Raw genomic sequence first — 26,915 nt, forward strand, 5'->3', positions numbered from 1 at the left:
AAGAGAAACCCCAGGGTGAGATCTGACCGCAGCACAGATCTACTGAAGGAACACGAAACCTAGAGTGACCAGTGCCTAACCATGTGGCTCCTGGAGTGAGCTGGGACATGGAGCAGGTGTTGGGGGTGTGGGGTGGGAAGGCAGATGGGGTAGCACCAGAGTGGCCCAGTTGGGCAGTATTGGCCAAGAGGAAGAGGCAGAGATATGGTTATTGCTACACGGCAAGGCTGGGAAGCCTCTGGGCATGGGCAGTGGAACTTTAAAGTTGCCAAGGCAATGAGAATGCCCAGGTCACCCTGCAGGGACTTGAAACAAGCCCACCGAGGAAGCCCAGCCACTCTTCTTGGGTCCACGTGACTCAGGACCCTCATTCAAGTACTGTGTTGTAGACACACTGCCACCACAGCTGGCAGAATACTGTCAGCAATGTCTTCCTAGAGGCTCAGGTTTGTCTGGACCCTGAAAAGAGTCCCTGGCAGACAGAGAAGGGCAGGGGAGGTATGCTGGGTTATCCTGGAATTCTAGGAGGGTGGAAAAGGAGCAACAAGAACAGGGTAAGAGCCAGGGGTGCAGGAGGTAGGGAGATGCTGAGGGTGGGGACCACAAGGATCCATGCCCATGACTGCAGTGGTGAGTGGAGGCTCAAGGGTTCTGAACTTAAGGATTACCAGCCAGGATGTATGGCCTCCTGGTACAGATGCCAGCACTCCTGCGGAGTAGGAAGGTGTCTGTGCACAGATGTCTGGAGTGGCCTAAGCAGCCGTGGGGAGATAACCAGAAGCCAGGAGCACAAGAGAAGATATAAAATGGATTTTGTGTGCCACCCTCCCACGCTTCTCCAAGGTGACCCACAAGAAAGGCCTGGCAGTGCAGCTGGAAGGCCAGAGAGGGCCAAGGTACTGCACTGCTCAGCAGATCCACACTATCCTCGGAACCGGCTCCAGCAGATGGGTCCACGGGAAGGCAGACCCTCAGACAGGGACCTTGTTTCCTTGTAGAACCCACACTAGAAGCCAAACAGTGTGGGTAACCAAAGGGAGGAAGGCATTCACTGTCACTTGCCCTGTCTCTGTGCTCGTGTGTTGGTGTGCATGCCCATGGAGGGGCCTGGGCCAGAGCTCGCTCACATACCAGCATCGGCTGCCCTCTGCTGCCATTCCACTGCCTGTGCCAGGGCACACAAGTCTGAGAAAGAGAAAGGGTTAGCACTGGCAGCGGCTAAGGCTTGGCACCCCCACCTTGGGAAGCTGGCACATAGGGTTCCTGTTGTTCTTCTTGGCTCCAGGAACACCCTCCTCATTTGCAGAAAGGACACAGCTCCAGGGGGTGGTGCCAGGGGCTCGACCTCACCCTCTTGCTGATCTGAGCAGGGACCCAGTAGCCAGGCTACATGGGATGTGGATGTGCAGCTGGTGGGAGGGGGGCCTCGGCCACCTGGCCTGCCCTTCATCCCACTCTGGATATCCACACATCCTCAGCCAGCAGCTGGTCCCCAGAATCCTGGATGAGGGCTGCAGACGAGTGTCCTTGCAAAAATAACTCTGAGCCTGTCCCCATGGGAACAGGTTCCTGAGAGCACATGAGCTGCCTGAGGCCCACGTGGAAGGCCCACAGGGTGCACTCCTGCACACAGTGGCCAGGGTCATGGCTGTAGGCGCTCCAGGTACTGTGGCAGGGGGTTCTCCTTGACGTACTTCTGGATGTACCAGCAGGTGAGGTGGGCCTTCAGGTCTTCCTCCACCACGAAGTCCAGGGCAGCCTGGTTAGCAGAGAACAGTTGTTAAGAGTTGCAGCTTACTTGGGGACTGTGGCCCATGTGGTCTAAGACTGGTAGCCATCAGCTTTCTGTTATTTCCCCAGGCTCCCCAAGTGGCTATTCTCCCATTTTGCCTCAGTCTGTCTTGAGTTCCCTCCCTGGTAACTGGGTTAACTCACAGACCAGCTTGTGGCCAAGTCCTGTGTGTAAGGGCACGAGGCCCAGGAAGCCCCACAGGGAGGGACTGGGAAACCAGCAGGGGGCTCCACTAGAAGCACAGGGGTGGGGGCTGCACCCAGAAGTCATCCTTCGTTTCACCTGAACTTTGTCCTCAGGCAGCCTGGGAGAGGCAGGTGGAGGTGGAGGACCTGGGCATGAGCCCACTGACTTGTACACTCATTCACTTTGCATCATCAGGGGTTACTAAACAAGTACTGCATGCGAAGTCCTGGTCCCAAGATGGAGTCAGGCTGTGGGGACGCTATGCTCAAAATAGTGGACCTGCCACGGAAGGCCTAGGAGCATGATAAGCAATGTTCAAAGCTTTCTCATTGCCAACTACAAACTCTTGACCAGATGGGCCTGTGAAGCTGTGGTCTAGACACAAACTAGAGTTAGCCACTAGTCAATCTTCCCTGCAAGGGGAGTGTGACAGCTGTGTCCTGGTCTGCTATCCATCCTACCTTGGCCAGGTGCTTGGCAATGCCACGCCCACGGTAAGCATCTGGGACCTCTGTGTGCTGCAGGTCTACGATCCGCTTGCCCACATACTCATAGAGCAGGACAGCCCGGTCATGACATCCTGGAGCAGGAGATACAAACAACTGAGGTGTGGACTTCAGGGGTCCTCGGAGCTTGGTTATTCCTGGCAATCCCAGGTGTGGAGGATAGGGTAAAGTACAGTATCTGGAGCCAGACTACAGTGAGGAACAGGAGCTGAATTTTGAATAACCCCTGTACCTCGGTTTCCATATCCCCAGAGTAGGACATGATGGCATTCCTTAGAGGGCTGTGTGTAGAGTTCAACTGGGCATTCTCGGCAACAGGCTTAATGTGGTGCCAACAACACACAGCCACCCACAGCCCTTGCTACTGTCACTCCAGAGACCCCAACCCTGTGTTCTCAGCTAACTTCCCCTCCCTAAGGTCCAGCACAGGAACAACAGAGCCCAACAAACCCAACGAGGGTTCTGCCCTCAGTGTACTCAAGCCTCCCCAAGTTCCAGGAGGGAGACTAGGATTCACTAGCTCATTTCCAGAGCTAACCTTCTGAGATTCAAGTTACGCAGTCACACAGGGGCTGAAGGTAGAGTGTAACCCAGTAACCCGCCCTCCAAGCTCTGCTCTGGTCTTCTTCTGAGACAGGGTCTCATGTAGCCCAAGCTGGCCTAGAACCCAGAGTGCTGCAATTATGGACACGCATCACCTCAGCCATCCTCAAGTGCTTTGTTTCATGAAACTATGCCCTCTTCTTCCCACCTCCAGACTAGGATGCCCTTCTCAGCAGGTCCACAAATGCCATGGCCTTCCCCTGTGCTGAAACCTCCCTCCTTACATTGATCTGTTCTGGGGCTGTGCCCATTCCCCGACCAAGGCCCAGCTATGGCCACCACAGCCACCCCCTGTAGCTGTAAGACATGGACCCGGGTCTGATTCTGTACTTGCTGGGGTCAATCAAGCTCACCAGAGATGGGAGTGCAGAGGGAGCTATGGTAGGACTGACCTGGTTACTGCAGATCCACCCATCTGTCCTGACCTTGCACTATGTATGCTCTGGCTGGGTCTGCAGTGCTAGGTGGGAGGCAGGCAGAGAACAAAGCCGACACAGCACTCCTTCACATTTTAGTAGAGGAGACACAAATGACAGACTTCTCAGGAGATGGGCACAGAGAGCAGAGAAGGGGTAGGGAGCAGGGGTGGGGACTGTCATCAGAAAGAGGACATCTGGCTGGCCTGGTGGTGGTGGTGTGGTGGTGGCACACGCCTTTAATCCCAGCATTCAGGAGGCAGAGCCAGGCGGATCTCTGTGAGTTCGAGGCCAGCCTGGTCTACAGAGAGAGATCCAGGACAGGCACCAAAACTACACAGAGAAACCCTGTCTTGAAAAATCAATCAATCAATCAATCAATCAATCAATCAATCAATAAATAAAAATCTGGCTCTTGTGCAAAAGACCTGAAGGAGTGAGGGATATAGGACCCTTTGGTGTGAGAAGTCCAGGTGGTGAGCACAGCAGAAGCAAAGTCCTCATGATGCTCAGAATGACATGGAAGCCAGAGTGGCTGGCCTGAGTGTGTAAGGGACAGGCAGTGTAGGGAAGCAGGTGATGGTGATCCTAGAGCCACCAAAAGACCAGCTTATGCTCCCAGCAGTCTTGGGGGCAGGGACTGAGCTCTTGCAAACTTGCTAGTGTCTTCAGTCTCTTCCTGCTCGCAATTCCATGGAGCCTACTTAGCCTATGAGCAACCCTGGGATAGCACAGCGATTCTCTCTCTGCCTAGGCCTTTGGTTTCTGGTGGTCAGGACAGTCACCACCTTGTCCTCCTAATCCCCAGGGTAGACACCCAGGAAATATCTGTCAAAAACCTGCTTCTTCCTACCAGATGCATTCTGAGACGGGAGGCTGACTGGTGGCACATGGCAGTAGCCCTATGCCTTTAGCAGGATCCCCAGAGAACAGGCCTGTAAGTCCCCAGCAGGTGTCTGCTTAAGGCCTGCAGAAGTACATGGGCTTGCTCTCAGATACGCCAGCAGGCTCCAGCCACACCCTAACTGCAGCCCTTCCCTACCACAGCCACTAAGTGTTTGGTTAGCTGCTTGCTGATCTTCCCCCTGCCACATCTACACCCATGGCTTCCCACCTTCTTCTTCTAGGTATTCTCTCACTAGGGGCTTCTCCTGTCTGCCCACCATCATGGGACAGAATGCTATAACAACTCCCAACACTCATGCAGTGGATGAGTGGTCCTACTACCTGGATTAGTGGTGACTCAGACTCAGTCTAGGCTAGGCTCCGAATGCCCCAGACCTCAGACAAGCATGTTGGGGACAGTCCTAGGCACCCAGGAACTGGAGGAACCAGCTGGGCTCAGTTCTAGGCCTCTCTTCCTATTTGCAAAGTAGGGGGTAGAGAGATTCTGGGGGGGATCTGAGTGAGCCTTCTTGCAACAAGTAGCTGTCCCAGAGGCTGGAAAGCTGGCTCAGCTAACTAAGAGGGCTTTCTGCTCTTACAGAGGACTCTCAGTTCCTAGCACCCATGTCTGGCAGCTCACACCTGCCTGTAACTCCAGCTGCAGGATCTGACGCCCTCTTTTGACCTCTACAGGCACTGGAATACATGTCACGTGTACACACACACACACACACACACACACACACAAATAAAACAATCTTTAAAGCACATACACAGACCTGAGTGGCTGACCCTGGCTGAGGTAAGAAAGAGAAGGCAAGGAAGGGGCTGGAGGCTGGGCCTTAGCTAACCTCCTCCAACCTTTAGATGACAACCCTCAGGAGACAACCTGAGGTTCCATTCTGGACGGGCTGTCCTCCAGTCTCGTGCCTTGGTCTCTCACCGATTAAACAGTGGCCACACAGCCAGCATTTCAGAACTTCAATCTAGGGGTCGCATATACCTGAGTTCTAGTCTCCTCTCACATGTCCTATCATCAGGCTCTCTCCATGTTCCCTGTCACATCTGCTCAGGACTTGGACACTTCTTCCCACCCCTGCTCACACTGCCTGGACTGGTGTAGTGGCCAGCTCCGTGCTCCCACTACCATGCCCCAGAGTATGCTCCCCACCAGCCCAGCCTTAGGGCTCCCGGTCCATGTCATCTGTCCTCTTTTCAGGAACCCACAGTGCTCAGGGTCCGAGTCACACAAGGTAACATTTCCAGTCCTCTACTAGCCGCCCCCTGTGAGCTCTCAGACTCACCGTACCCGCCAGGCTGTCCCCTGCTCTGTCCCCGCACTGCTCCTGGCTGCTCTGAGCACACAATGGGTACCACAGGACCTCGGCTCTCAGCTGCTTCTTTCACACACTGCCCTCTCCAGTGCTTCTTGCCCCTTTCAGGTCTTTCCTAAAAGACACCTGCTTGGAACCTGATGCTAAAGGACAGCCCTGGCCCAGCGTCACTTCTCTCAGACCCCTTTGTTTTGTAAGATATTATGTAATTTACTTGAGACCCATCTCCCCCTCTAGACTGTCAGCCCCACAAACCCTGGGTATCTTAAGGGTGCCGGTAAACAGCAGGTACTCAGTAAACACTAGTGAATGAATCCTACCTGGCCCAGGCTCTGCAGCAGGAGCGGAGGTGGGGCCGCCAGCCTCCAGCCACCCTGTCTCCCTAGGGCACCATTTGTGGTTAGCGACAGGGCAGCAGGTTCCAGAAGGGTTAAGTTTAAAACTATAGTCTGCTCACAGCCAGCACTGGAGTGCTGTCCTCTTGACCAGACCCATTTTGGAGAGAAAGGAAGAAAGAAGAAGCCTGAGGGTTCCCTGCTTTTCTCTTTGTGGATCTAATGGGCCTCCGGAGTCATCTGGAGAATCACAGCCCCCCTGGAACTCAGAAAACTTCAGAAAAGAGGTTCTGGAAAAAACCCTCAGATTAAAAAAAAACCCTGAAGTAACCAGGGCCAAGTGTCACCGCCAGCTGAGCCACCACCAGCATGACGACAGGACTTGTTTCTCTAGGAAAAAGGCATGGCGTAGGGGCAGCTGGGCCCAGATTTGAATATGACTCTGGTCTTGTTAAGACTGGGCAAGTCACTTCCTGAACTCCAGCCTCAGTTTACTCACGTGTAATGTGGGGCGGTATGTCACAACACAGGAAGTAACAGCTGCCTCCACTGTAGTTAGGTGGCACAAATGGGAGACCAGGCCTCTTCTGCTTGTGACCAAGTGCGGTCACAGAAGGCTGGCTCAGTCAGTCAGGACAGGCCGCTCAGCACCTTCGCTGCTGTACAACTTAATGGCCGACTTCACACAAGTGCGTTCCTTCAAAACTGGCGCAGTGGCCTCTAAGTTAGGTCACGGACGTGCCCAGGGGGCCCAGCTGGGAGGGGTGGGCTACAGAGAACTCAAGGTCCCGTATTCCACAATCATTTCCAACCCCTACTATCAATGGGAAGAGTTGGTCTGCTGGTACAAACGCTACAGAAGATGAGACCTTGACCTAGCTGTCCGGTTTGAAAAGTAGCCATTTACCCATGTTTATCAGCGCTTGCTGAGCACCAAATGTGTCATTCTGAACCTTTACCGCCACAGTATCTCATCCTCACTGCCCAGCCAAAACGGTGTGCACTACAGCTATCCCCACTGCAGATTCCAGGAGACCGAGGCACACATCCACTGGGTAAGTTGGCTAACGTCTCAGAGCCACCTACCCGCCTCCTCCAGGCCACAAGTTCCCTGGGTTATGCCCCCGGCCCGCGCAGGCTCCTCCAGGGCGGCAGGAAGCAACCGAACACCCGGGGGGTTGGTGGCAGGCCACCAGCGACCTGCTCTCTGGGATCCAGGGTGGCAGCCCTCCGTCCGCGGTGCCGGAAGCCGGCAGCAGCGCTAGCAGGTGCGGGCTGCCCGGGCGGGCGCGCTCTGGCGGTGCCTGTCGGGGTTCGGGAACCCTCCCGCCCCGGGATCCGTCCGCCCGCAGGTCCCGCCCCGTCCCGCCCGCGCGCGCGCGCGCAAACAAAGGCAGCGCGGTACCGTTGAGGCGCACGGAGAACTGGCGGCGTTGGCGGTCGTGTTCCACGCGGATGGGGCCGCCCTGCTCCAGCGCGCTCGGCGGGGCCGCATGCGCCATCGCGCGCGCCGAGACTGGGGACCGCGGGCCGCAGCGAACTGACTCTCGGGCGGCGCGGGCCGGAGAAGGGGGCGGGGCCGGAAATCAGCTGTGAGTCACGTGCGCCGCGCGCACGGTCTGTTTGGACACATTCCTGGCGTCTCTTAAAGGGGCCGCTCGGCGCGTTTCTCTGGCGGCACCAACAATAAGGTGCTGGCCGTTCAAGGGTGCCGATTGTCCTCGCGTTTACCCCAGATGCATCTGTAGGACCCACACGGACCCATCTGAAAAACACGTAACGACCTGTGTTACGTGGCAATTCTGATCCTCTCCAAGACGGCTATCGAATATTAGGTACTGGCTTCACTGGCAAGGCTGAGGCACAGATACCCAGACCCCGTTTTGCTGGGGCTGGGCATTGAAAGGCATACCTAATCTCAGCTGGAACCCAGCGGGGACTGGCGTTACGCAGCCCATCCACCCGGGGCAGTTGAAGCTGCTATTGAGAGATTACCCCAGGCGTGTTTGGGACTGGGTGAAAAGCCACCTCTCCCAAAGAAAGGCAGAAATTCGAAGTCCCTGAGGAGCTAGCTACCCAGGAACCAGTGTCTCCCTAGAAGCCATGGTATTTGGAACTACTCCTCAGCAAATAGTGTTTGGAAAGCCTGCCATGGATGTTCACAGAATCACATTCTGTTAATTAAGGTGGAAATCTGATGTCCACATCTATGAGACCACCACACAGATGGGTGTACCTTAGTGGTAGAGTGCTTGAAGGTTGTGAGTTCAAAGCAGTACCAAGTGTGTGTGGGCAGTGATGGGGAGACAAGGAAGCACTTAATAGCCAAATGGAGATCTTCGTGGGTCCCCTGCCAATTGATGCCTTCCTTTTGATGTATGCTCCCTGACTTTTAGCACTATTGACTAAACAGCTTTCCCCAAGAACATCCTGTAAAATGGAACTACACAATATTGACCTTTTAGTATCTAGTTTCTTTTCTTTTTTCTTTTTTTTTGGGAGGGGCGGGCGGTGTTGGAGACAGGGTTTCTCTGTGTAGCTTTGGAGTCTATCCTGGACCTCTCTCGGTAGACCAGGCTGGCCTCGAACTCACAGAGATCCGCCTGGCTCTGCCTCCTAAGTGCTGGGTTAAAGGTGTGCGCCACCACTGCCTGGCTTTTTCTTTTGTTTTGAAACCGGACTTCTCTGAGTAGCCTTGGCTGTTCTGCCTGCCTCTGCCTCCCGAGTACTGGGATTAAAGGCGTGCGCCACCACCCCCTGGTTTAGTATTTCGTGTCTTTCTCGGCATCCACCTGTGATCAGCCACGTTGTGGCTGCTATCATGTTCATCACTGTGTCAGGTGTCCCACGGTGAGCAGGTACCAGTTTATCCATCACATGTTAATGGGTTGCTGTGTTGTTTTGGTTTGGAGCTGCTATGAGTAACATGTTGTGGATGTCCTCTGGCCAGCACTCCCCTGGGGTAGTTCCCGGGAATGTATTGCTGGGTTTTATGGCCGGTGTGTGTTTAATTTTGTGAAAAACTGCAAGACCCTTTTCTAAATGTACAACTTCACATTGCTACTGATAGCTTTGGAAGTTGCAGTGGACATTTTGTCATTAGTGGCAGTAATTGGCTCTTGAACCTCTCCCCAGGCTTCCAGGCCGTTTGCACATCCATTTAATGAAAAATTTTGTCTGGTTTTGTGCCCACCAAATTTTCATTTTGATTTCTTCCCATTCTTTTTATTGTTTGGTGAGAGGTCAGATATACTATTGAGAGTGTCTTTTTCTGAGCAAATAATTTCCTTTTCTTAACAAATGTGCGTTGTATCACAGCATTTGTAAACAAAAGAGGGCTGACTTGGGTCCATATACGCAAAGTGACCGAAAGGGATCCTGTGATGGGAGAGGGCTGTGAGCTTGGCTGAGTCAGGGCGTGGACAAGGAAGATAAGACCTGGGAGTCTCAGGTGACTTCACTCCCCAAGAATGTAAGTGGAGATGGCCAGAGTGTGTTCCTGGACAGTGTCTGGACAGGCCACTCATCTGCACACCGCTGTGCCTTTGCGTGACTGCCCGAGTGCCACTTCCTGGAGCAGCCTCCTCTGTATTCATGCCTACTGACAGGGTGTCTGACCTGCCAGTCTGGCCCAGGGGAGAGTCTGGCCTGATAAGGGATTAGCACATGACAAGCTCTCTTCTCGGAGACTCTTTCTGCCCTACCTATGTCTCTTTACATGCTGAAGTCTGGAAGCCCTGCAGAAATCCCTTTTAGAAGCTAGGCATAGTGTTGGCCTGTACTCCCAGCATCTGGGAGGTGGAGGTAGGAATTCAAGGCAATTCTCAGCTACACCCTCAGCGTGAGCCCACCCAGACCAAAGAAGTAAAGTCCTTTCTGGAAAATAAAAGAATAACATGGAGCAATGAATGTTTGCTGCACTCACTGAATGACTCAGTGCTGGAAGCTTCCCATGGCCGTGCCTGCTTGGGTTTCATGGGGACCGGAGTAGGGGTGTGGATCTGATTTATTTGGGTGCTCTCTAATCTGCCAAGTATGTACTGAACATCTCCTGTGGAGCAGGCACTCTTGTGAGGACACAAATGAGCAAAGCAGATGAAGCCCCCATCCCTGCGGCCCAGCTCCGCGGGAGTGCACTGAAATCAAAGAAGGAAGGAGTGGATTGATGGAGTAAATGCCCCCCTGCCAGCTGGTTCTGGGTCAGTGTGCTCCCGGAGGCAGTCTGCCTTCAGCTGAGATGGAGGCCTGTAAAGAGAGACTTGAAGGAAGTAATGTAATGAGCTGGGTGGTAGAGAGAGAGGGGAGAGCAGCCCAGGCAGCGAGAGGAGCTAGAGCAAAGGCCCTGGGTTAAAAGAAAGAGCACTGGTGGGGCCGGGTGGGAGTGGTGCTCACCGTTAATCCCAGCACTCGGGAGGCAGAGGCAGGCGGATCTCTGAGTTCAAAGCCAGCCTGGTCTACAGAGTGAGTTCCAGGACAGCCAAGGCTACATAGAGAAACCTTGTCTTGAAAAACCAAACCAAACCAAACCAAACCAAACCAAACCAAACCAAAAATACAGCACTGGTGGGAAGCTGCAGACTGCCTGCGTGGGGTCAGTACAGCAAGGGCCTCTGACATGGAGCTGGGAAAGAGGCCGGGGGTGGGGAAGGGCTTGGGCATGATTTTATTTGTTGTTTTGGATTTTTTTCCAAACACATTTGTAGATGGACTAGTAAAATACAGTCCTTCGTGTCTGCCCAACCACTGTCCGTCTTCCTTTAACAAAATTTAAAGGAGTGTTTACATTCAGTAAGAACCCCTTCTTCTTTGAATAGGCATTGTACAAGCCACGGAGCCGCCGCCAGTCAGTCCAAAACAATATCCAGCCCGGACACTTCTTTGACCCCCCACCCACCTGGCCAGTGTTTGGTCCCTGTCCTTTTGCCTTTGCTAGAGTATCGCACACCAGGAACCTTGCAGCTTGTGACCTTTGGCTTGTCCCCTGTCATTCTAATGCCCCTGCAATTGACTGGTACACTGAGCCACTCAGCACCCTGTCCCTTCCCCGCTGCGTAAGATCTGAGAGATGGTGTTCAGTACTCCTCTGCCAACTGCATGAGGGTAGCCCAGAAGTGAAACAGGGATTAGGGACTCCACACTGGTCCCAAGGACAGTGACAACCTAGCTGTTGTCCACAGTCCCAAGCGCTACCATCTTAGTGACAGGAAGCAAAGTTCCAGCCCCCACCCGTTCTGTCCCCATGACTAGGAGGTCTCCACGAGCTCCCTGAACATTATGGACACTGTGTCTCTCTGTTGTGCTACTGTAACCGGCTGGGGAAGAAATGAAGATATCCTGTGTCTCTCCATGTGACTATCAGACTGGTCAATGGATCCCAAGGAATTTCCCCAGGAAGCTCCTGCTGGGAGAAGGAAAGACACTAGCCACAAGGGAACCTGTCACACAGGTAACAAGTTGTCAGAGCATCTTACAGGATGAGACTGAGGTCCTGACAGCGATAGGTCAACGGTGAGCAGGACCACACCTTGACTGGCACTGCTCGGATGTACTCATTCTTGGCCTTCAATTTAAACTTTGGTCTCAGTTCAGGATTCCAAAGACTTGGGGGTTTGCTGGAACTCTTTGTCTCTTTTCCCAATGTGACCACATTAGGGTTTTGTTTGTTTGTTTTTCAAGACAGGGTTTATCTGTGTAACTGCCCTGGCTATCCTGGAACTCTCTCTGTAGACCAGGTTGGCCTCGAACTCACAGAGATCTGTCTGCCTCTGCCTCCCAAGTGCTGGGACTAAAGGTGTGCACCATCACCAACAGGCCATGAGCATATTGAATAAATATTTTTGTTCTTTTCTGATTTCTACTTTTAATTTGGCTTCTTTGGTTGACTGAATGAGGATGAGTGGCCAGACCTGCCTACGAGCACAGGATGTGACCCCAAGTTTGATAACAGTAAACAGAGGACACAGCCCCAGGGAGATAGACAGACCTGACCTTGGAATCTGAACAAGCTGGAGACCCCACCCTCTTGTCTTGCACAAGTCACTTGGCTTGATGTGGGGACCTTCACCCACTCCTAGAAGGGAGCTGACGTTCCACCAGGAGAGGTGCCCACTGGAGTTTAGTATCAGGTTTGGATGGACTCCTAGGTCGGTTTGTCTCTAATGTCTCCAGTTGTGTAATCCCGGGGCTTCAGTTTTCCTTCATTTGTGAAAAGCAGCTAAGAAACATAAACTTGTCTGGTGTCCAGGCATCCTGATGTTGGAGACCAAGGCCTGACCAAGCCTGGCTCATCTGTCCCTGGCCTGCCGTGTGGTCTCAGGCCAGTCGCAGGCTGTATCTCTGGGTTTCATACCCCTCCCCCAGGCTCCTGAGACCTGGCTCTCTGTGTTCTCCAGCTCTTGCCCTGGAGCTCCCACCCTATCTCTCCTCCTAGAGCTCACACCTTTTCTGGGCCTGAGTGACGTGGTCATGGGTGGGATGGCAGAGGCCTGTCTGTTCAGCAGCTCAATGTTTTTCCAGTGAGCCCTTCCCCCCGACACCTCTCAATTCTATAACTATTTTCATTTTCCAATTAGAAGCAGGGGGGATGCTCATTTTAACAGCTCAAAAAAAAAAGTAGAAAAATATTAAGAAGATAAAAGTCCCTCTTAAATCTACTGGCAAGCCCGATGTAGCCACATGTCTACTTAGAAAGCAGCCCAGCCAGGCAGTGGTGGCGCACGCCTTTAATCCCTTTAATCTGTGAGTTTGAGGCCAGCCTGGGCTACAGAGTGAGTTCCAGGAAAGGCGCAAAGCTACACAGAGAAACCCTGTCTCGAAAAAAAAAAAAAAAAAAAAAAAAAAAAGAATAAGCCTCTGTGTGTGATTTATTTGGGAGCTGAGGGGAGGGCCCCCCAAACGAATAAAAAACAAACAACAACAGAGATCTACCTGCTTCTGTCTCCCAGGTGCTGGCATCAAAGGCATGCACTACCACACCCAGCTATCAATACCATTTAAATGAGGTCATTGATATAGTTTAGATGTGAAGTGTCCCCTCCAAGGCCCACAGGGACACTTCAAGTCAGTCACCAGCTTGACACCATGGAGTTGGTGGACCTTTAAGGAGGTAGGGCCTATTAAAAGAAGATGAAGTCACTGGGGTGTGCCCTGGAAGAGGGCTGTGAAGCCCTGGCTCTTTCTTATCTATTACTTTTTGGCCATGAGATGAGTGACATATCGCCACAACATTCTGCCACAGGCCCCCAATGAAGGGCCTCCAAAGCTGTGGTCCAAACGCAACCTCTTTTCTTCATATGTTTATTACCCTGGGCATTCTGTTATACCAGCAGAAAGCTGGCTAGCAGACTAACAACATCACATTTCTTTTTTTTAAAGATTTATTGTTTTTATTTTATGTGTATGAGTGTTTTATCTGCACATATGTCTGTGCACCATGTTTGTGCCTGATGTTTGTGGAAGGTGGAAAAGAGCACTTTGGATCCCTGTTGGAACATGGTTCAGGAATAGAGTCGTGTGGGGAGATTTCTGAATGCTGTGAAAAAACTCCAAGAAACCAGGGCAAGACTCTTGTGACTTCAGTTTCTCCAAAATCACAGAATTGTTATTGGATTATGCGTTCATGTGCAGCTTGCTCTTGTGACTGGACACTTTACTCATGTGACTTCTGTCTGATGCTCTGAATAAAGCTGGCTATTGTATGAGACTTTAGTCCGCCTCACTCATCGACCACATTCTCCTTGATCCCAGAGCCTCTAGAGCAGTAAACAGATCCCCTGGTCCTGGAGTTACAATGGGTGTGAACCACCATGTGGTGCTGGGGATCGAACCCAGGTCCTCTGCAAGAACAAGTGCTCTAAACCGCTGAGCCATCTCTCCATCACCGACAAAATCATACTTCAAAAAATAAAACATTGCCATTCTTATCTGTGAGGCATTGGCACAAATACTCCCTTGCAGACACCATGCCCACAAAGCCAATCTGACTTGAGTCAGTACCCCTCAGATGACTTTAGGCTTTGTCAAATTGACAGTCAAAGCTAACTGTGATAGGCCTCATATTTGCATAAAAATCTGCCTTATAATAGAGATGACTTATAATACCTGGCATAGTGTAAATGCTACAGAAATAGCTGCTATGTTGTCTTTTTAGGAAATAATACCAAGGAAAAGACTCTGTACATGCTCAGCACAGATGTGATATCTTGGTGATTTGTGTGTGTGTTGGGGCTAGAACCTAGGGTTATATGGGCAGCAACTAGGGCTCTACTACTGAACTATACCCAGTCCCTGAAGGTCTCTGGCCCATGGTTGGCGGGAAACACAGATCTGGAATTTGTGTGCATAAAGGCTCAGGTGTGCAGGTTCAGAACTGAAGAAAACCTGCCTCCCACTTTTCTGTCATCTGCTTAGCTCTCCCTAGTCACATGCAATGGAATTTTTTTTTAACCTGTCCCTTATGTATTCTTCCAGAAATTTACACCCATAAATACAAGTTAGTACAAATCTATATTTGTTCCTCATTTTTCAAGTTAACATTTAGCATGCAATCCTAAAGTGAAACCCATCACTTAGCAGTCTTTCCTGGAGACATGCCTTCGTGTCCCCATTCTTCCACTGCTGTGAAGTGCTCCACAATGACAGAACTTGGCCATCAGAAGCCTGCACGGCTCCAGTCATTCATTTTTATGGACTCCAATGAATAGCACCTAGGTCCTGTCTAAATACAGCCTCTTGCTGGGCCTGGCGGGGCAGGCCTGTCATCCCAGCTGCTTGGGAAGCTGAGGTAGGAGAATCACAAGTTCAAGACTGACCTCTGGAGATGTAGTTCAGTTATAGAGCACTCGCATGCACACATGAAGCCCCAGGTTCAAATCGCCAGTATTACAAGAATACATACATAAATAAATACATTAAAAATTATAAATAGAACATCTTTGCCTCCGCTGTGGATCCTAGGTCGCCTCCAAATTCTCACATCCCTGAGTGACTATGTTGTTGTATATATATTCCCCCCCCCTCTTCCTCAAGAATCCTCTTTTGAGAAGGTAGTAGAAAGAGCACTGAGTTACACTTTTCAGGCTTAGCTTCCTGTGCATTACCTGATCAGCTCTGTTTGCCTACTGGAGAGTCTGGGGTCACGAGATGAAGGTCATGGACTGAGAGCAACTGAGGACTTTCCATAGGCCTCTTGGTGGCAGTTGGGACATGACCCCAGTGAGACCGAGTCCAGAATCTGATACCTTGAACTGTGGACAAGCATTGGCCTCAAGCAGCTGACCTGTCCCATACATTCCTTGGCAAGAGCAGCATCAAAATAATATAGAAGAACCTGGGCCTTCAGGGTGTGGTAAAGGTGAGGTGCTGCTCCCACGAGGGAGACATCTGGGGGTCCAACAAGAAGAGCCACATGGTCCCGTGGGTCCCTGGGATCTGGTCACTGCAGCTGACTGTCCCATGGCAGACTGTCCCAGTTTTTCACTGTCAACAGGAACTGGAAAGCAAGCTTTGGTATGTTTTTTTGTTTTTGTTTTTTGTTTTTGGAGACAAGGTTTCTCTGTGTAGCCCTCGCTGTCCTGGAACTCATTCTGTAGACCAGGCTGGCCTCAAACTCACCCAAGATCTGCCTGCTTCTGCCTCCCGAGTGCTAGGATCAAAGGCATGCGCCACCATCGCCCGGCTAAAATAATTTTTATTTTATGGGCATTGATGTTTTGCTTGCATGTATTCCAGATCTTGGAATTACAGACAGTTGTGAGTTGCCATGTGCATGCTGGGAATTGAACCCAGGTCCTCGGGAAGAGCAGTCAGTGCTCTTAACCACTGAGTCATCTCTCCAGCCCCGGCGTTTCACATATTCTAATACAAGTTCTGCATCTGAAACGTTTTGTGAAGATTTTTTTTCTCAGCTTGCTTTGAACGTTAAACAAGGTCATTAGCACTTAGTAAGTGGGTGTTATCATCACTGTCAATATCGCCACAATTAGTTCATTGCTCCATTGTGACACTGCGGCTGGGGCCATGAACCCTCAGCTCAGAACTGCCAGTGGCATCTGCCCACCAGTTCTTCTTGGTATCCCCAAACCTGCCACTCAGGTCCCTCCAGCTAGACCTTCTTGAGGAAGCCAACAGCTTCCAGTGGAGCCTGAGGCCATGGTTGTTAATGATATTCATTTATCAAAACCCGTCAGCTGGCTCAGGCTGATTGCTGGAGCTGTTCGTGGGAGGGAAGGGAGGTCCCGGAATATTGCCCTCACCCTCCCTGCCCTGTCCGAGACACACAGCCACAGTCTTCCCCAACTTCTAGCCCACACCCGCAGCCTGCCTTTGCTGGCTACCTGCAGATAGCTCTTCTCATCAGAGCCCTGTCTTGCCTCGTTTCCGACTCCTGCTTGCCACAAGAGACCACTGAGGCTCAAAGACGTGGCTATACAAATTCCTACAGCCCAGAGTTAAGGGACCAAGATCTGCCCCGGGCACTTGCACACCGCTGCCATCATTCTCATTGCCCCCCACTCCAGCCTAGCCATATGAAGACCCGCCGTGGGTGAACACAACTACGGAACACCTAGCAGGCACCGTACAGCGGACTCTTCCGGAACGGTCATGTATCAGGGAAGTGCATGTCCTGGTGTGATTCTGCTGTTTGACAAACTAAAAGTTGGAGGATTAGAGACCCAGAGCCTGACTACTGGTTCAGATGGGACCTTTCATGTACAGCCCACAGACTCAGAGGCTCCAGGCATGTTGTGGGCACATCTTTGCTAGCCATTACAACAGTCCCCAGAGTTCCACTTTACCCAAGTCCCCTTTCCTTCCCTCTTCGGGTTCATTCTGGGCCTCCATTTCTGCTCCCAGCCTCAGAGTTGTATGCTGTCCTCCCCTCCCAAAGCTGGCCTCACTGTTACCTACCCAATCTCCTGGGAGAAACAGGATGAACGCTTGTATGGAGGGCAGTTTGGCCCGATCTGGCTCTCTTCCGACGCAAAGGAGCTTTGCCCTAACCAGCCCCTTTCCAGGGTTGTCTTCCTCAGATGCACTCACATGTGTGAGGAGGGAATCTCTGCATAAGGACAGCCACTGTCACTGCAAATTACTGGAGCCACCCCGATTCTGGCACCACAGAGAGCCATCCATTACAGTGCTAATGGCGGGGCCCCTGAGAGTCTTGCCTGGTTGCTGGATGCTCAGGCGATGGGGCCTATGGGTAAATCCCAGTGGGACTTGGGACCTTGGGGGACAGAGTAGACCCACCCTATTATACTAGCTGTTTTTGTTTGTTTTCTTTGAGACAGGGTCTCCCTATGCAGATCAGGCTGGCCTCACTCAAACTCAAAGTGGTCTGCCTGCCTGTCTCCTGCATGCTGGCATTAAAAGTGTGCACAACCATGGCTGGCTTCTACCAGCTGTTTTTAATGTAGGCTGTTTTGTACCAGGAAAGCGCATAAGCTTGGCAGTGACTTGAGAAATTTTCTCTTCTCACTATTATTCCTTCACGAACAGACAGACACCTGCTGTGACCTGCCAGAGATGGAAGCTGTGAAGGCAGCACTGGTTTGGAAACTGGTTTGGGTCAAGCCCTAGCCTACAGTTCACCCTGTACAATAAAATAAGGCAACACTCAAATCAGGAACCACACGCTTTGATCCCATCTCCTTCCTCCATACCCAGCAGATACCATCTGAGTCTGAGGTTCTGAGTCATTAGAAGGTGTTGAGTCCCTTTGGGATCCAACCTGCCACTGAAGATCTTGGGTTGGTAATCCAGGAAGGCTATATGGAAGGGATAGGATTTGAGCTGTACAGAACAGGCAGACTTAAAGAATCCATATTTCATCTATTTATGTTAAAACACTATTAACATTAATTATATTGATCAGTTATGTTGATATTTAAATCCTAAATACTTAAAATATCCTGAAAATATATAATTCTTGCAGAAACATTTGATGGATAAATCTTAAAGAGAAATCAGGGCTGGAGAGATGGCTCAGCGGTTAAGAGCACTGGCTGCTCTTCCAGAGGTCCTGAGTTCAATTCCCAGCAACCACATAGTGGCTCACAACCACCTGTAATGAGATCTGGTGCCCTCTTCTGGTCTGCAGACACACATACAGACAGAACATTGTATACATAATCAATAAATCTTTTAAAAAAAAAAATCACCAGGATGGAGCTTAGGGCTGGTTGGTGCTACATAGTGAGAACTAGTCTGTAAATAAAAGGGGAAAAAAAGGTAGAGAGTTATTAAGGAAGCTACCCAATGCTGACCTCTGGCTTCCAGATGTGTGTGCACATGCATGCATGCACACATGTACACACACATACACAACTGTCACGGCTGAGCTGCAGCTTTTTCCTGTTTCTACCAGTCAGCCTTACCTGCCACTCACAGCCTGTGGCAAACTCTCCTCTGGCTTTAGTGGAGAAGAGACTAGCTGGTGAAAGGGAGAGTCCGATCATCCAAGGAACCAGTTGGTGAGGTGGCACACACCTTTAATCCCAGCACTTGGGAGACAGAGTTCAAGGCCTACATAGTGAGTTCCAGGACAGCCAGGGCTCTATAGAGAAGTGCCCCCCCCCCACACACAAAAGAACTTCATGGCTATAGCTTTGGTCGGCCATCAACCCCACTGCCTCTGTAGGACCCCTCCTTGCCTCCCTGTTATCACACTGACCCTTCTGCTCCTCTGCTACCAGCCCCTCCCTTGAGGTGTGGCTCTACCCTGAGGGGTAGGGACAGCATTTGTTCCTAGAACCTGTCAGTTCTTAGCTCTCAAAACCCTCAAAATGACAAATAACCTCAGACTCATGAAAGCCCTCAGTACAACAAATGAACAGGCTCAGGCCAGCGTCAATCGGGAGGGCAAGGTGGACACTGCTCTCAGGGTACTGAAGTCCTCTTGGCTACTCAGCCGATAAATGTCTCAACCCATCTGAGCCCTGGGCCCCAGGAGAGGAAATTCATGTCCCCAGGGACTCCCACCAGCCCCCAATCCAGAAGAGTTCTTCTCTCAGAACCATATGCATCCAAAGGCCAAATATGTGAACATGCTTCCTTCCTGACACAAGGAAGACCAACTCCACACTGTAAATATGAAGTGGGTGTACAGGGTGTGGCCTGAGACCTGGATCCCAGGCAAGAGGAAGGCCCAGGGCTGGTGAACTGAGCAAACAGATGGAGGTTTCCAGGTCTCCTCTCTGCACGGGCAGTGGAAGATGCTTTTAGAGAAACCCTAGGACCCGATATCACTTCTCCGTTAGTGTTTGCCTGGACCACTCACTCCCAACACAGATCTGTGACTTGACCTGGGGGCGTGGCTAGTTAGCTCTCTGGCCTGATAGCCCTGTGAGAACCCACAAGACCTCTAAGGCCTGGCCAGCAAGGCTGACTCCCTATAATTCAGGTCCAAGGCCACACTTCCAGTTAAGGTTGACTGATGTAACTGGGAACCCTTTGGGCAGCTCCTTCTGCCTGCCTGGCCCAGATTCCTCTTAGAGGGATGCTCTCCTGGGGAGTCTGGGTACCAGGGGTACAGTTTCCTAGCCTACCTTGGTACTGGGATGCAGCCAAGGATATGCTTGGGGTGGCCACCTGGCTGGAAGTGTAACTAGGTGGTTACAGCTGGTCATTGTGGCTCAGGTGCAGAGGCCAAACCAGTGACGGCTGGCATCTTCACCCATGGGGCTCTGCCGAGAAGCTTGTGGTTCTTCTGTGACCATGCAGTTCATAGGTGGGGTTCCAGAAGGGCCCTAGATGCTCTAAAAGCTTTGTTTTCCCACCATCTACTCCTTGGCCTCCCTCCCTCCCACTCGCCTCTTTCTCCACATTCGTCCGGTGTCTTATGCACGGTGGACCCTTTCACTCTCCCTGGAAGTATGTTTTTGTTTTCTTTTTTTTATTTTTACCAAAGCATCGCAGGCACATGGCGTTCAATGTCAAGTAGCACTCTAACAACAACACAATACCCAGCAGCCACTGGCTCCCCAGCCTGCTCCTCATCAATCACTGCCAGGCTTCCAACGTGGGAGACGAAGCAGGGAGCCAAAGGGAACAAGTTCCTACCCTCGAACTCTTTGAACTCCTCCTTCTCCACCGTCCATGCAGACTGCTTTTGTTTCCCTTCCTTTCTTTTCCATTTTAGACAGCATCGAACAGCTTCCTGCCGTGGAAGGTGAAGACTGGCTTTCTTACAAAGGGACCCGTAGGTTAGACAGACCAGTGGACCCCTTGGCCTCCTGGGCACCAAGCTGTTAAAGCTATTCTGTTAATGACTTGTAAGACATTCCATTAAAGTTACTTCTTAGTGTTAATACACTCAAGGCTATATTTGTGCCCGCTAGTTTTTACGTCCACCTGATGCAAGCCGGAGTCATTCGAGAGAGAACCTTAGCTGAGAAAATGCCCCCATAAGATCAGGCTGTAGGCAGTTAAGTCTGTAGGGCATTTTATCTATCTATCTATCTATCTATCTATCTATCTATCTATCTATCTATTTATTTTCCAGACAGGATTTCTCTGTGTAACAGCCCTGGCTGTCCTGTAACTCACTCCAGCTACTGTTTTTGTTTGTTTGTTTGTTCGTTTTTGTTTTTTGAGATAGGGTTTCTCTGTGTAGCGTTGCAGCCATTCCTGGAACTCGCTCTGTAGCCCAGGCTGGCCTCGAACTCACAAAGATCCACCTGCTTCTGTCTCCCGAGCGCTGGGATTAAAGGCATGCACCACCACCGCCCAGTGGGCATTTTTTTAAATTAGTGTTTGATGGGGAGAGCCCAGCTCACTGTGGGTGGTACCTTCCCTGTGCTGGTGGTCCTGGGTTCTATATGAAATCAGGCTGAGCAAGCCAGTAAGCAGCACTCCTCCATGGCCTCTGCATCAGCTCCAGCCTCCAGTTTCCTGCCCTGACTTTCTTCAGCGATGAACTGAGATACAGAAGTGTAAACAAAATAAACCCTTTCCTCCCGAACTTGGCTTTGGTCATGGTGTTTCATCATAGCAATAGTAACCTCAACTAAGACAATATTGTCAGCATTTTTTTCCGATGTTCATTTTTTTTTTTTAAATCTAGACAGGGTTTCTCTGTGTAACCCTGGCTGCCCTGGAACTCGCTGTGTAGACCAGGCTGGCCTCTCAAATGCTGGGATTAAAGACGTGTACCACCACTGCCTGGCCCAATGTTCATTGTTGGAAATGAACAAAAACCTGGGGTGGGCAATGAAGCTCCCTAAGTAGCAGAGGCTGAACTTTCCCTTGATGCCCTGAGCAAAGGGACTGCCAATCTAACAGGCAGCGGGACCACCCTATGCCAGCACCAGCCATCTTGAATACTTACTTCACAGACACCCAGAGCAAACCATGGAGACAGCACCGGTGACTGTCTTGGCTCCTGAAGGTGCAGCCTCAGTCAGGGATGTTTGGAGCAGTTTGTATCAGGCCTCCCCTTATCATATAATTAATTAATTAATATTTTATATGCATTGGTGTTTTTGCCTTCATAGATGTCAGTGTGAGGGTGCCAGATCCCCTGGAACTGGGGTCACAGACAGTTGTGAGCTGCCATGTGGGTATTTGGAATCGAATCCTGGTCCTCTGGAAGAGCAGTCAGTGCTCTTAAGCCCTGAGCCATCTCTCCAGCCCCATTCAGACCCGCTTTTCAGAGACAGGGCCTCTAGTTCAGGATGGCTTCCAAACTGCCTAAAGAGCAGGAGATGACCTTGGATTTCTGATCTTCCTTACCTTCACCTCCCAAGCACTGCGATTACAGGGATGTGCCACCATACCTTGTGCTGGGGACTGAACCTAGGGCGTCCTGAATGACAGGCAAGCATTCCACTGAACTACGGCTTGAACCATGGTACCAGACTCTGGGGGCCTTAGTGTTGCCGAGCGCTCTGCAACTATTTTCACTCTGGCCAGAAGGGGCGCAATTCCCCCGGTTATTCTCCTGAGGGACTGCTGAGGCTGGTGCTAAGAGGAAAGGCTATGATTGGTCCAAACAAACGGCCCTGATTGGCTCAACTACCGGCAGGTTGCTCAGGCTCTCCAGTCTCCAGTGCTACCATCCCTGGTGCTAAAATAGGGCCCAAGGAAAGGTTTCTTTCAGGTGATCTTTCTGCCCTTGCTTTCAGTAGTGTGGGCTGAGCTGCTAACACCTAAGAAAACAAGAAGCCGAGGCAGTAGCAGCAAACGGCGATTATACACCAGAAGACAGCAGGAGAAGAGAGGCACCAAGAGGCAGCAGGATCAGCAGGGGCAGTGACAGCTGAGAGGTGGCCAGCTAAGCTGTGAAAGCAGCAAGGCAGCTGACTATCACCGAAAAAACAGTGGTAGTCCCGATGATGGTCCCAGTGGAGGTGGCAGTGGCCCTGTGAGAAGGCCTGCTAGGTGTTCTGGCCTCCCCCTTGCCAGCTGCCACAACTTCCTAGCAGCGGCTAAGCTGTGGAAGGAGTCAGGCAACTTGGGGGTGGCTGAGAGGGGGCAGAAGTGATGATGCCTGTGGATGGGAAAGAAAGCCCCATCCAAGCACTAGGGAGGCTAGAGCATGAGGATCAAGAATTCAAGGCTAGCCGGGTGGTGGTGGCGCACACCTTTAATCCCAGCACTCGGGAGGCAGAGCCAGGCGGATCTCTGTGAGTTCGAAGCCAGCCTGGTCTACAGAGTGAGTTCCAAGACAGACTCCAAAACTACACAGAAAAACCCTGTGTCAAAAAACAAAAACAAAACAAACAAACAAACAAAGGCTAGTTTGGCCTACATCTTGAGATGCTATCTCCCAAGACACAGACAGACAGACAGACAGACACACACACACACACACACACACATACACACGAACACACACATGAAACACATGTGCACATGGGGGCAGAGACAAACGATTGGCTCAAGGTTACTCTGCTGCATTGTGGCTTAGGTTGGAGGACATCCCTGGGTAGATGGACCCTGAGATTGCCCATGTGGTAAAGTTGATGCAGGGCTAATACACTTCTGCCTCTCTTTTCTTGGCTGTGTGACTATGGGCAAGTCACTGGTCTCTGTTTTTGACACTTCTCACAAAATCGTGGCAATAAGAACATGCTGGTCGTCCGGCGTTCCAGACAGCAGGACAAACAAGCACTCTGGTAAAAAGCCCCTACACGATACTTTGCGCCATCCTTGATCGTTTGGGTTAGGATCTGGCCTCCTCCCTCCCAGCCATGAGATGGTTGGGTCTTAGTTTCCTCATCTGGAAGAAGAATTTCCAACTATGCCAGCTTCACAACGTGTGAACTTGTGAGGCCTGGCATGTGATGAGTGACAATAAATGCTTGTGTTCTGTGTTCTAGGTAGGAAGGGCCGTGTTGGAGACCTCTGAGCCTGGAACTCTTCCCTGCTGCAGCCAGAGGGCTCCACACAACCCTGTAAGGACCTGTGTAGTCCAGATCCAAGGGCAAAGAGCTACTTACTGTCTTTCTAGAAAGCCATAGAAGAAACTCAGGGAAACCTGTGTGACCCAGAAGAGCACTGTGAAGCATTTTAATGAAAGCATGAGCAGAAAAGGGCAGAGGAAAGTGTCCTGATCTGCCAGACTCGAGTCTGAACAGTCATCTTGTGTATGTGCAGATCTTCACCCTCTGCTTCTGTTCTGCTCGGTGTCCATGAAAAGGCACTCCTCCCTGGGAAGTGTGTGCTCCAAGTGTTCAGGGAGGGCCTGCTGTGCACTGTGGGGGCCAGTAGCTGAGTATGGCACTGCCCCTCACAGCCTGCCTCATAAGGAGTTCTCATGAGGAATAGGCACACCCTAGGGCTGGGAAAATGGCACTTGCTCTTGTACCAGTAGCATCATGTCATGGGTATGAATTCAATATTTCAAAATGTTGGCCATTTAAATACAGCAGGTGAAAAATAAAAAATGCTTATCTTGTTGGGATATTTGCACAGTTTGTGAAGCTATATTGATTAGTGTAATAAAGAGCTGAACGGCTAATAGCTAGGCAGGAGAAGATAGGTAGGATTTCCAGGGAGAGAGAGGAAGAGGAGGAGGAATCTAGGCACATGGATTTTGCCAGCAGAATTGGAGAAGTCAGACGTGCTGTACTGAAGAAAGGTAAAAGCCATGTAGCAAAATGTAGATTAATAGGAGCAGGTTAGTTTGAGTTATAAGAGCCTAAGCTAAAGGCCAAGCTTTCATAATTAATAATAAGTCTTCTTGTCATTATTTGCATGCCGACAGTCCTGACGGGAAAGTACTACTACAAAGTCTCCCCTGTGGCTCTTCACATGGCAGAAGGAGAAGGGTGGTGTGCATCAGATGAAGGCAGAGAGGGGCATTCCCGACGGAGGAAACAGCCTTGGCAAAGGCAGGATCAAGAAGGAAAGCTTGGTTTGGAAGTATCTAGAGCCAGAGAGTTGGAAATTCCCTACCTAAGGAACCAGGAAATGTCTGGAGCCTGGCCAGCCCTGTTTCAGAAAGCTTCCTCTGAAGCACTGTGGAGAATCTGCAGCGACTTGCACAGATGTGAGACAGCTGGATAGCAGACAAAGCACAAGGATGCTTTATCCTGTGCGGGGCACTGACAGAGCACAGCCACACCAGGTCTGGTCACCAGAAGGAACCCACCCCAGGTCAGCAAGCCCTGGAGGCTCTGCAGACGGCAGGGCACTGAACATACAAACAGAGCTGTGCATGACTGCTGCTCCTGTGCAGTCATGCTGCATGCAAACAAACATGTGTGCACCTCGTGGGTATCCAGGTGTGCTTGGGGGGTGTGTATGGTCAGCACATGGGGATGACACTGTCGCAGCATGTGGAAGGGCCACATCTAAGGGAGAAGAGGGCCTCTCACCCCTGACCACCCCAGTGACACAGCTACCTTGGGGCTTTTGCACTACCATTCCCTCTGTTGGGAATGCTTACCCTTTCTCTTGCCTCCTCAAGTCTCTGTTTCCGTATCACCTTTATGGAGGCTTTTTCTGACTGCCCTCATTAAAATAACACCCCAACCTCTAGACACACTGTCTCTCTTCTGCTTTTTCCCGACAGCGTTTGCCAATCTGAGACATCCTATCATTTAACACAGGCCAGAAGTCCGTTTCTTCCTGAGAGCAGAGTTGTACCTGTTTTGTTCAATGTTGACCCCACAATGTTAGGCACACAGCATGTGTTCAGTGAATGAGGTGTCTCATGTCCCCCCCCCCCCAGCCCCCTCCCACTCCCCGGGTTTGACCCACCCCCTTTCTCCAGCTGTCATTCCAGGGCCTGCCTACCTCAAACATCCACATGCTGACACAGGCTGAAACCCTTCCCATCCTAAACCCGAGTTTCCCTTAGTTTGCAGAGGGGTCTGTTCTCCTGGGAACCAGAGTAAGAGGCAGCCCATTGGGAGCTGGATCCAGCGCTCTGGTCAGTTTCTGAGCGGTCATGTGCTCCCCCAGCTTAAGTTCCACTTAGAGACATCAGGGCAATAGATTCTGTTGCCAGAGGTGGCCAGAGAGGAAAAAAAGAAAAAGCCCTAGTGGCCTTCTGTCCTGCCCCAGCATGCTGACTGACTGACTAGCAGGTGCAGCCTAGCCTGGCTTCATAAACAGCTCTCCACTCCCTGGGCTGGCTTCTCTGTTCTTCCAAGGATGGTCTCTTACCTCTCTGTCTGGCTACTAATCCATGAAGGTCACCTTCCTTGACCCCACCCAGGTGAGGTAGGGCCTCCTCTTAGGACTCTTGCATCTATTTTTAGCACCCCGCATGGAGTTTGTGATTCCTGGGCTGTTTGTCAAGTTCTCTGACTAACCCATTAAACTCCTCCTGTTTGAGGACCTTGTCTGAGTCACCCTGGTGCCTGGGAGGCTGGCACGGGACTAGAATCGCTTTACCCATGTCTGTGGCATGCTTTCCTACTTCCTCTGTTCATTCCTCAAATAGTTCTTAGGCACCTACTATGTGCGTAGCTCTCAGCTGAGCCTCGGGATACAGCAGGGGATGAGACAATCAGGATTCCTAATGGGGAGGGGCAGGTGGCACGGGAGGAGGGGTGCGGTAGAAACCAGGCAAGGCATTGCTGGCCTGAGTGCTGGCCAGAGAGCTAAGACTCACTCGGGCTTTGACTCCCTGACCTTGTGTTTCTTGCCCTCACTACGCCTGGCTTTCCATCCGATCCCAGAGACTCCTGGTTAGTGTGAGGACAGAGGCTCAGCGACCGACGGCCGAGATGGAACCCCACTCAAGGCTGCCCAAAGGTATTTCAATGTTAGGAATGACATCTAATTATCTCAGACTACCCCCAGCCTTCGGAGTAGAGAGGCTGTAATGTTACAACCCAAACAGTTACTTGGTCACTAGGCACCACCAGGTTGGCCACTGAATCCAGGCGCGCTCCCGAAGTGCCGGCGTATCAGGTGCTCGCGGCTGCTGCCGCCACAAGGACTTAAACGGCGTGCGCGCTCAGCAAGGCGCAGTAAACTCTTTCCCACAGTCGGTCAACACTCACCTGGCACGCGCCGTCGCGGGATCTCGTTTTTCCCTGCTGCCCTAGGAGGCAGGTCCGAGGTCGCTGCTCTCTACAGGCGAGCACATGGAAGCTCACCCTCGGAAAGGCGCAGCCACTTAGGAGTCCAATCTCCCTCAAGGAGCAGCACTTTTAACCCCACCAGCCGCATCGGCCAGGCCGGGCCACCCTAGGGATCTTGAGATATTTTTTCCAGGTTACGACCTGCACAGGCTGCACCGCAGGGGGGCACAGGCTGGGGCACCCAGGACCACGCCAGCACAATCCGGCGAGTGGGTAGGGCTGTCATCTTGATGGGCAAGAGGGCGGAGCCGGGTTGGACTAGGGGAAAGCAGGGTTGGATTCCGGCTCCTGGAGGGTGGGGCTTGTGCGTGACAGTCC

At 51.5% G+C, this 26,915-nt stretch overlaps 1 protein-coding gene across 1 annotated transcript; it reads right to left on the reverse strand.

The window, feature by feature from the left end:
- Window positions 1-1,107: 1,107 nt before the first annotated feature.
- Window positions 1,108-26,824, reverse strand: Natd1 (N-acetyltransferase domain containing 1). The gene is made up of 4 exons (XM_059270836.1): window positions 26,517-26,824; window positions 7,463-7,822; window positions 2,440-2,558; window positions 1,108-1,759 (listed from the first exon to the last, which is right to left on the reverse strand). Exons 2-4 carry the CDS (start codon window positions 7,557-7,559, stop codon window positions 1,643-1,645), a joined length of 333 nt encoding a protein of 110 aa, XP_059126819.1. The 5' UTR covers window positions 7,560-7,822; window positions 26,517-26,824; the 3' UTR covers window positions 1,108-1,642.
- Window positions 26,825-26,915: the final 91 nt, after the last annotated feature.

The sequence above is a fragment of the Peromyscus eremicus genome, chromosome 8a, assembly GCF_949786415.1.
Source record: "Peromyscus eremicus chromosome 8a, PerEre_H2_v1, whole genome shotgun sequence".
In the NCBI taxonomy this organism is placed as follows: Eukaryota; Metazoa; Chordata; class Mammalia; order Rodentia; family Cricetidae; genus Peromyscus; species Peromyscus eremicus.

What these genes read in the sequence shown, in the direction of transcription:
- Natd1 (XM_059270836.1), bottom strand. Translation starts at nt 7,559, where the DNA reads ATGGCGCATGCGGCCCCGCCGAGCGCGCTGGAGCAGGGCGGCCCCATC. An exon ending in GTTCTCCGTGCGCCTCAACG is followed by an intron (nt 2,559 to 7,462) that starts GTACCGCGCTGC and finishes CTCCTGCTCCAG; the next exon opens with GATGTCATGACCGGGCTGTC. An exon ending in TTGCCAAGCACCTGGCCAAG is followed by an intron (nt 1,760 to 2,439) that starts GTAGGATGGATA and finishes TCTGCTAACCAG; the next exon opens with GCTGCCCTGGACTTCGTGGT.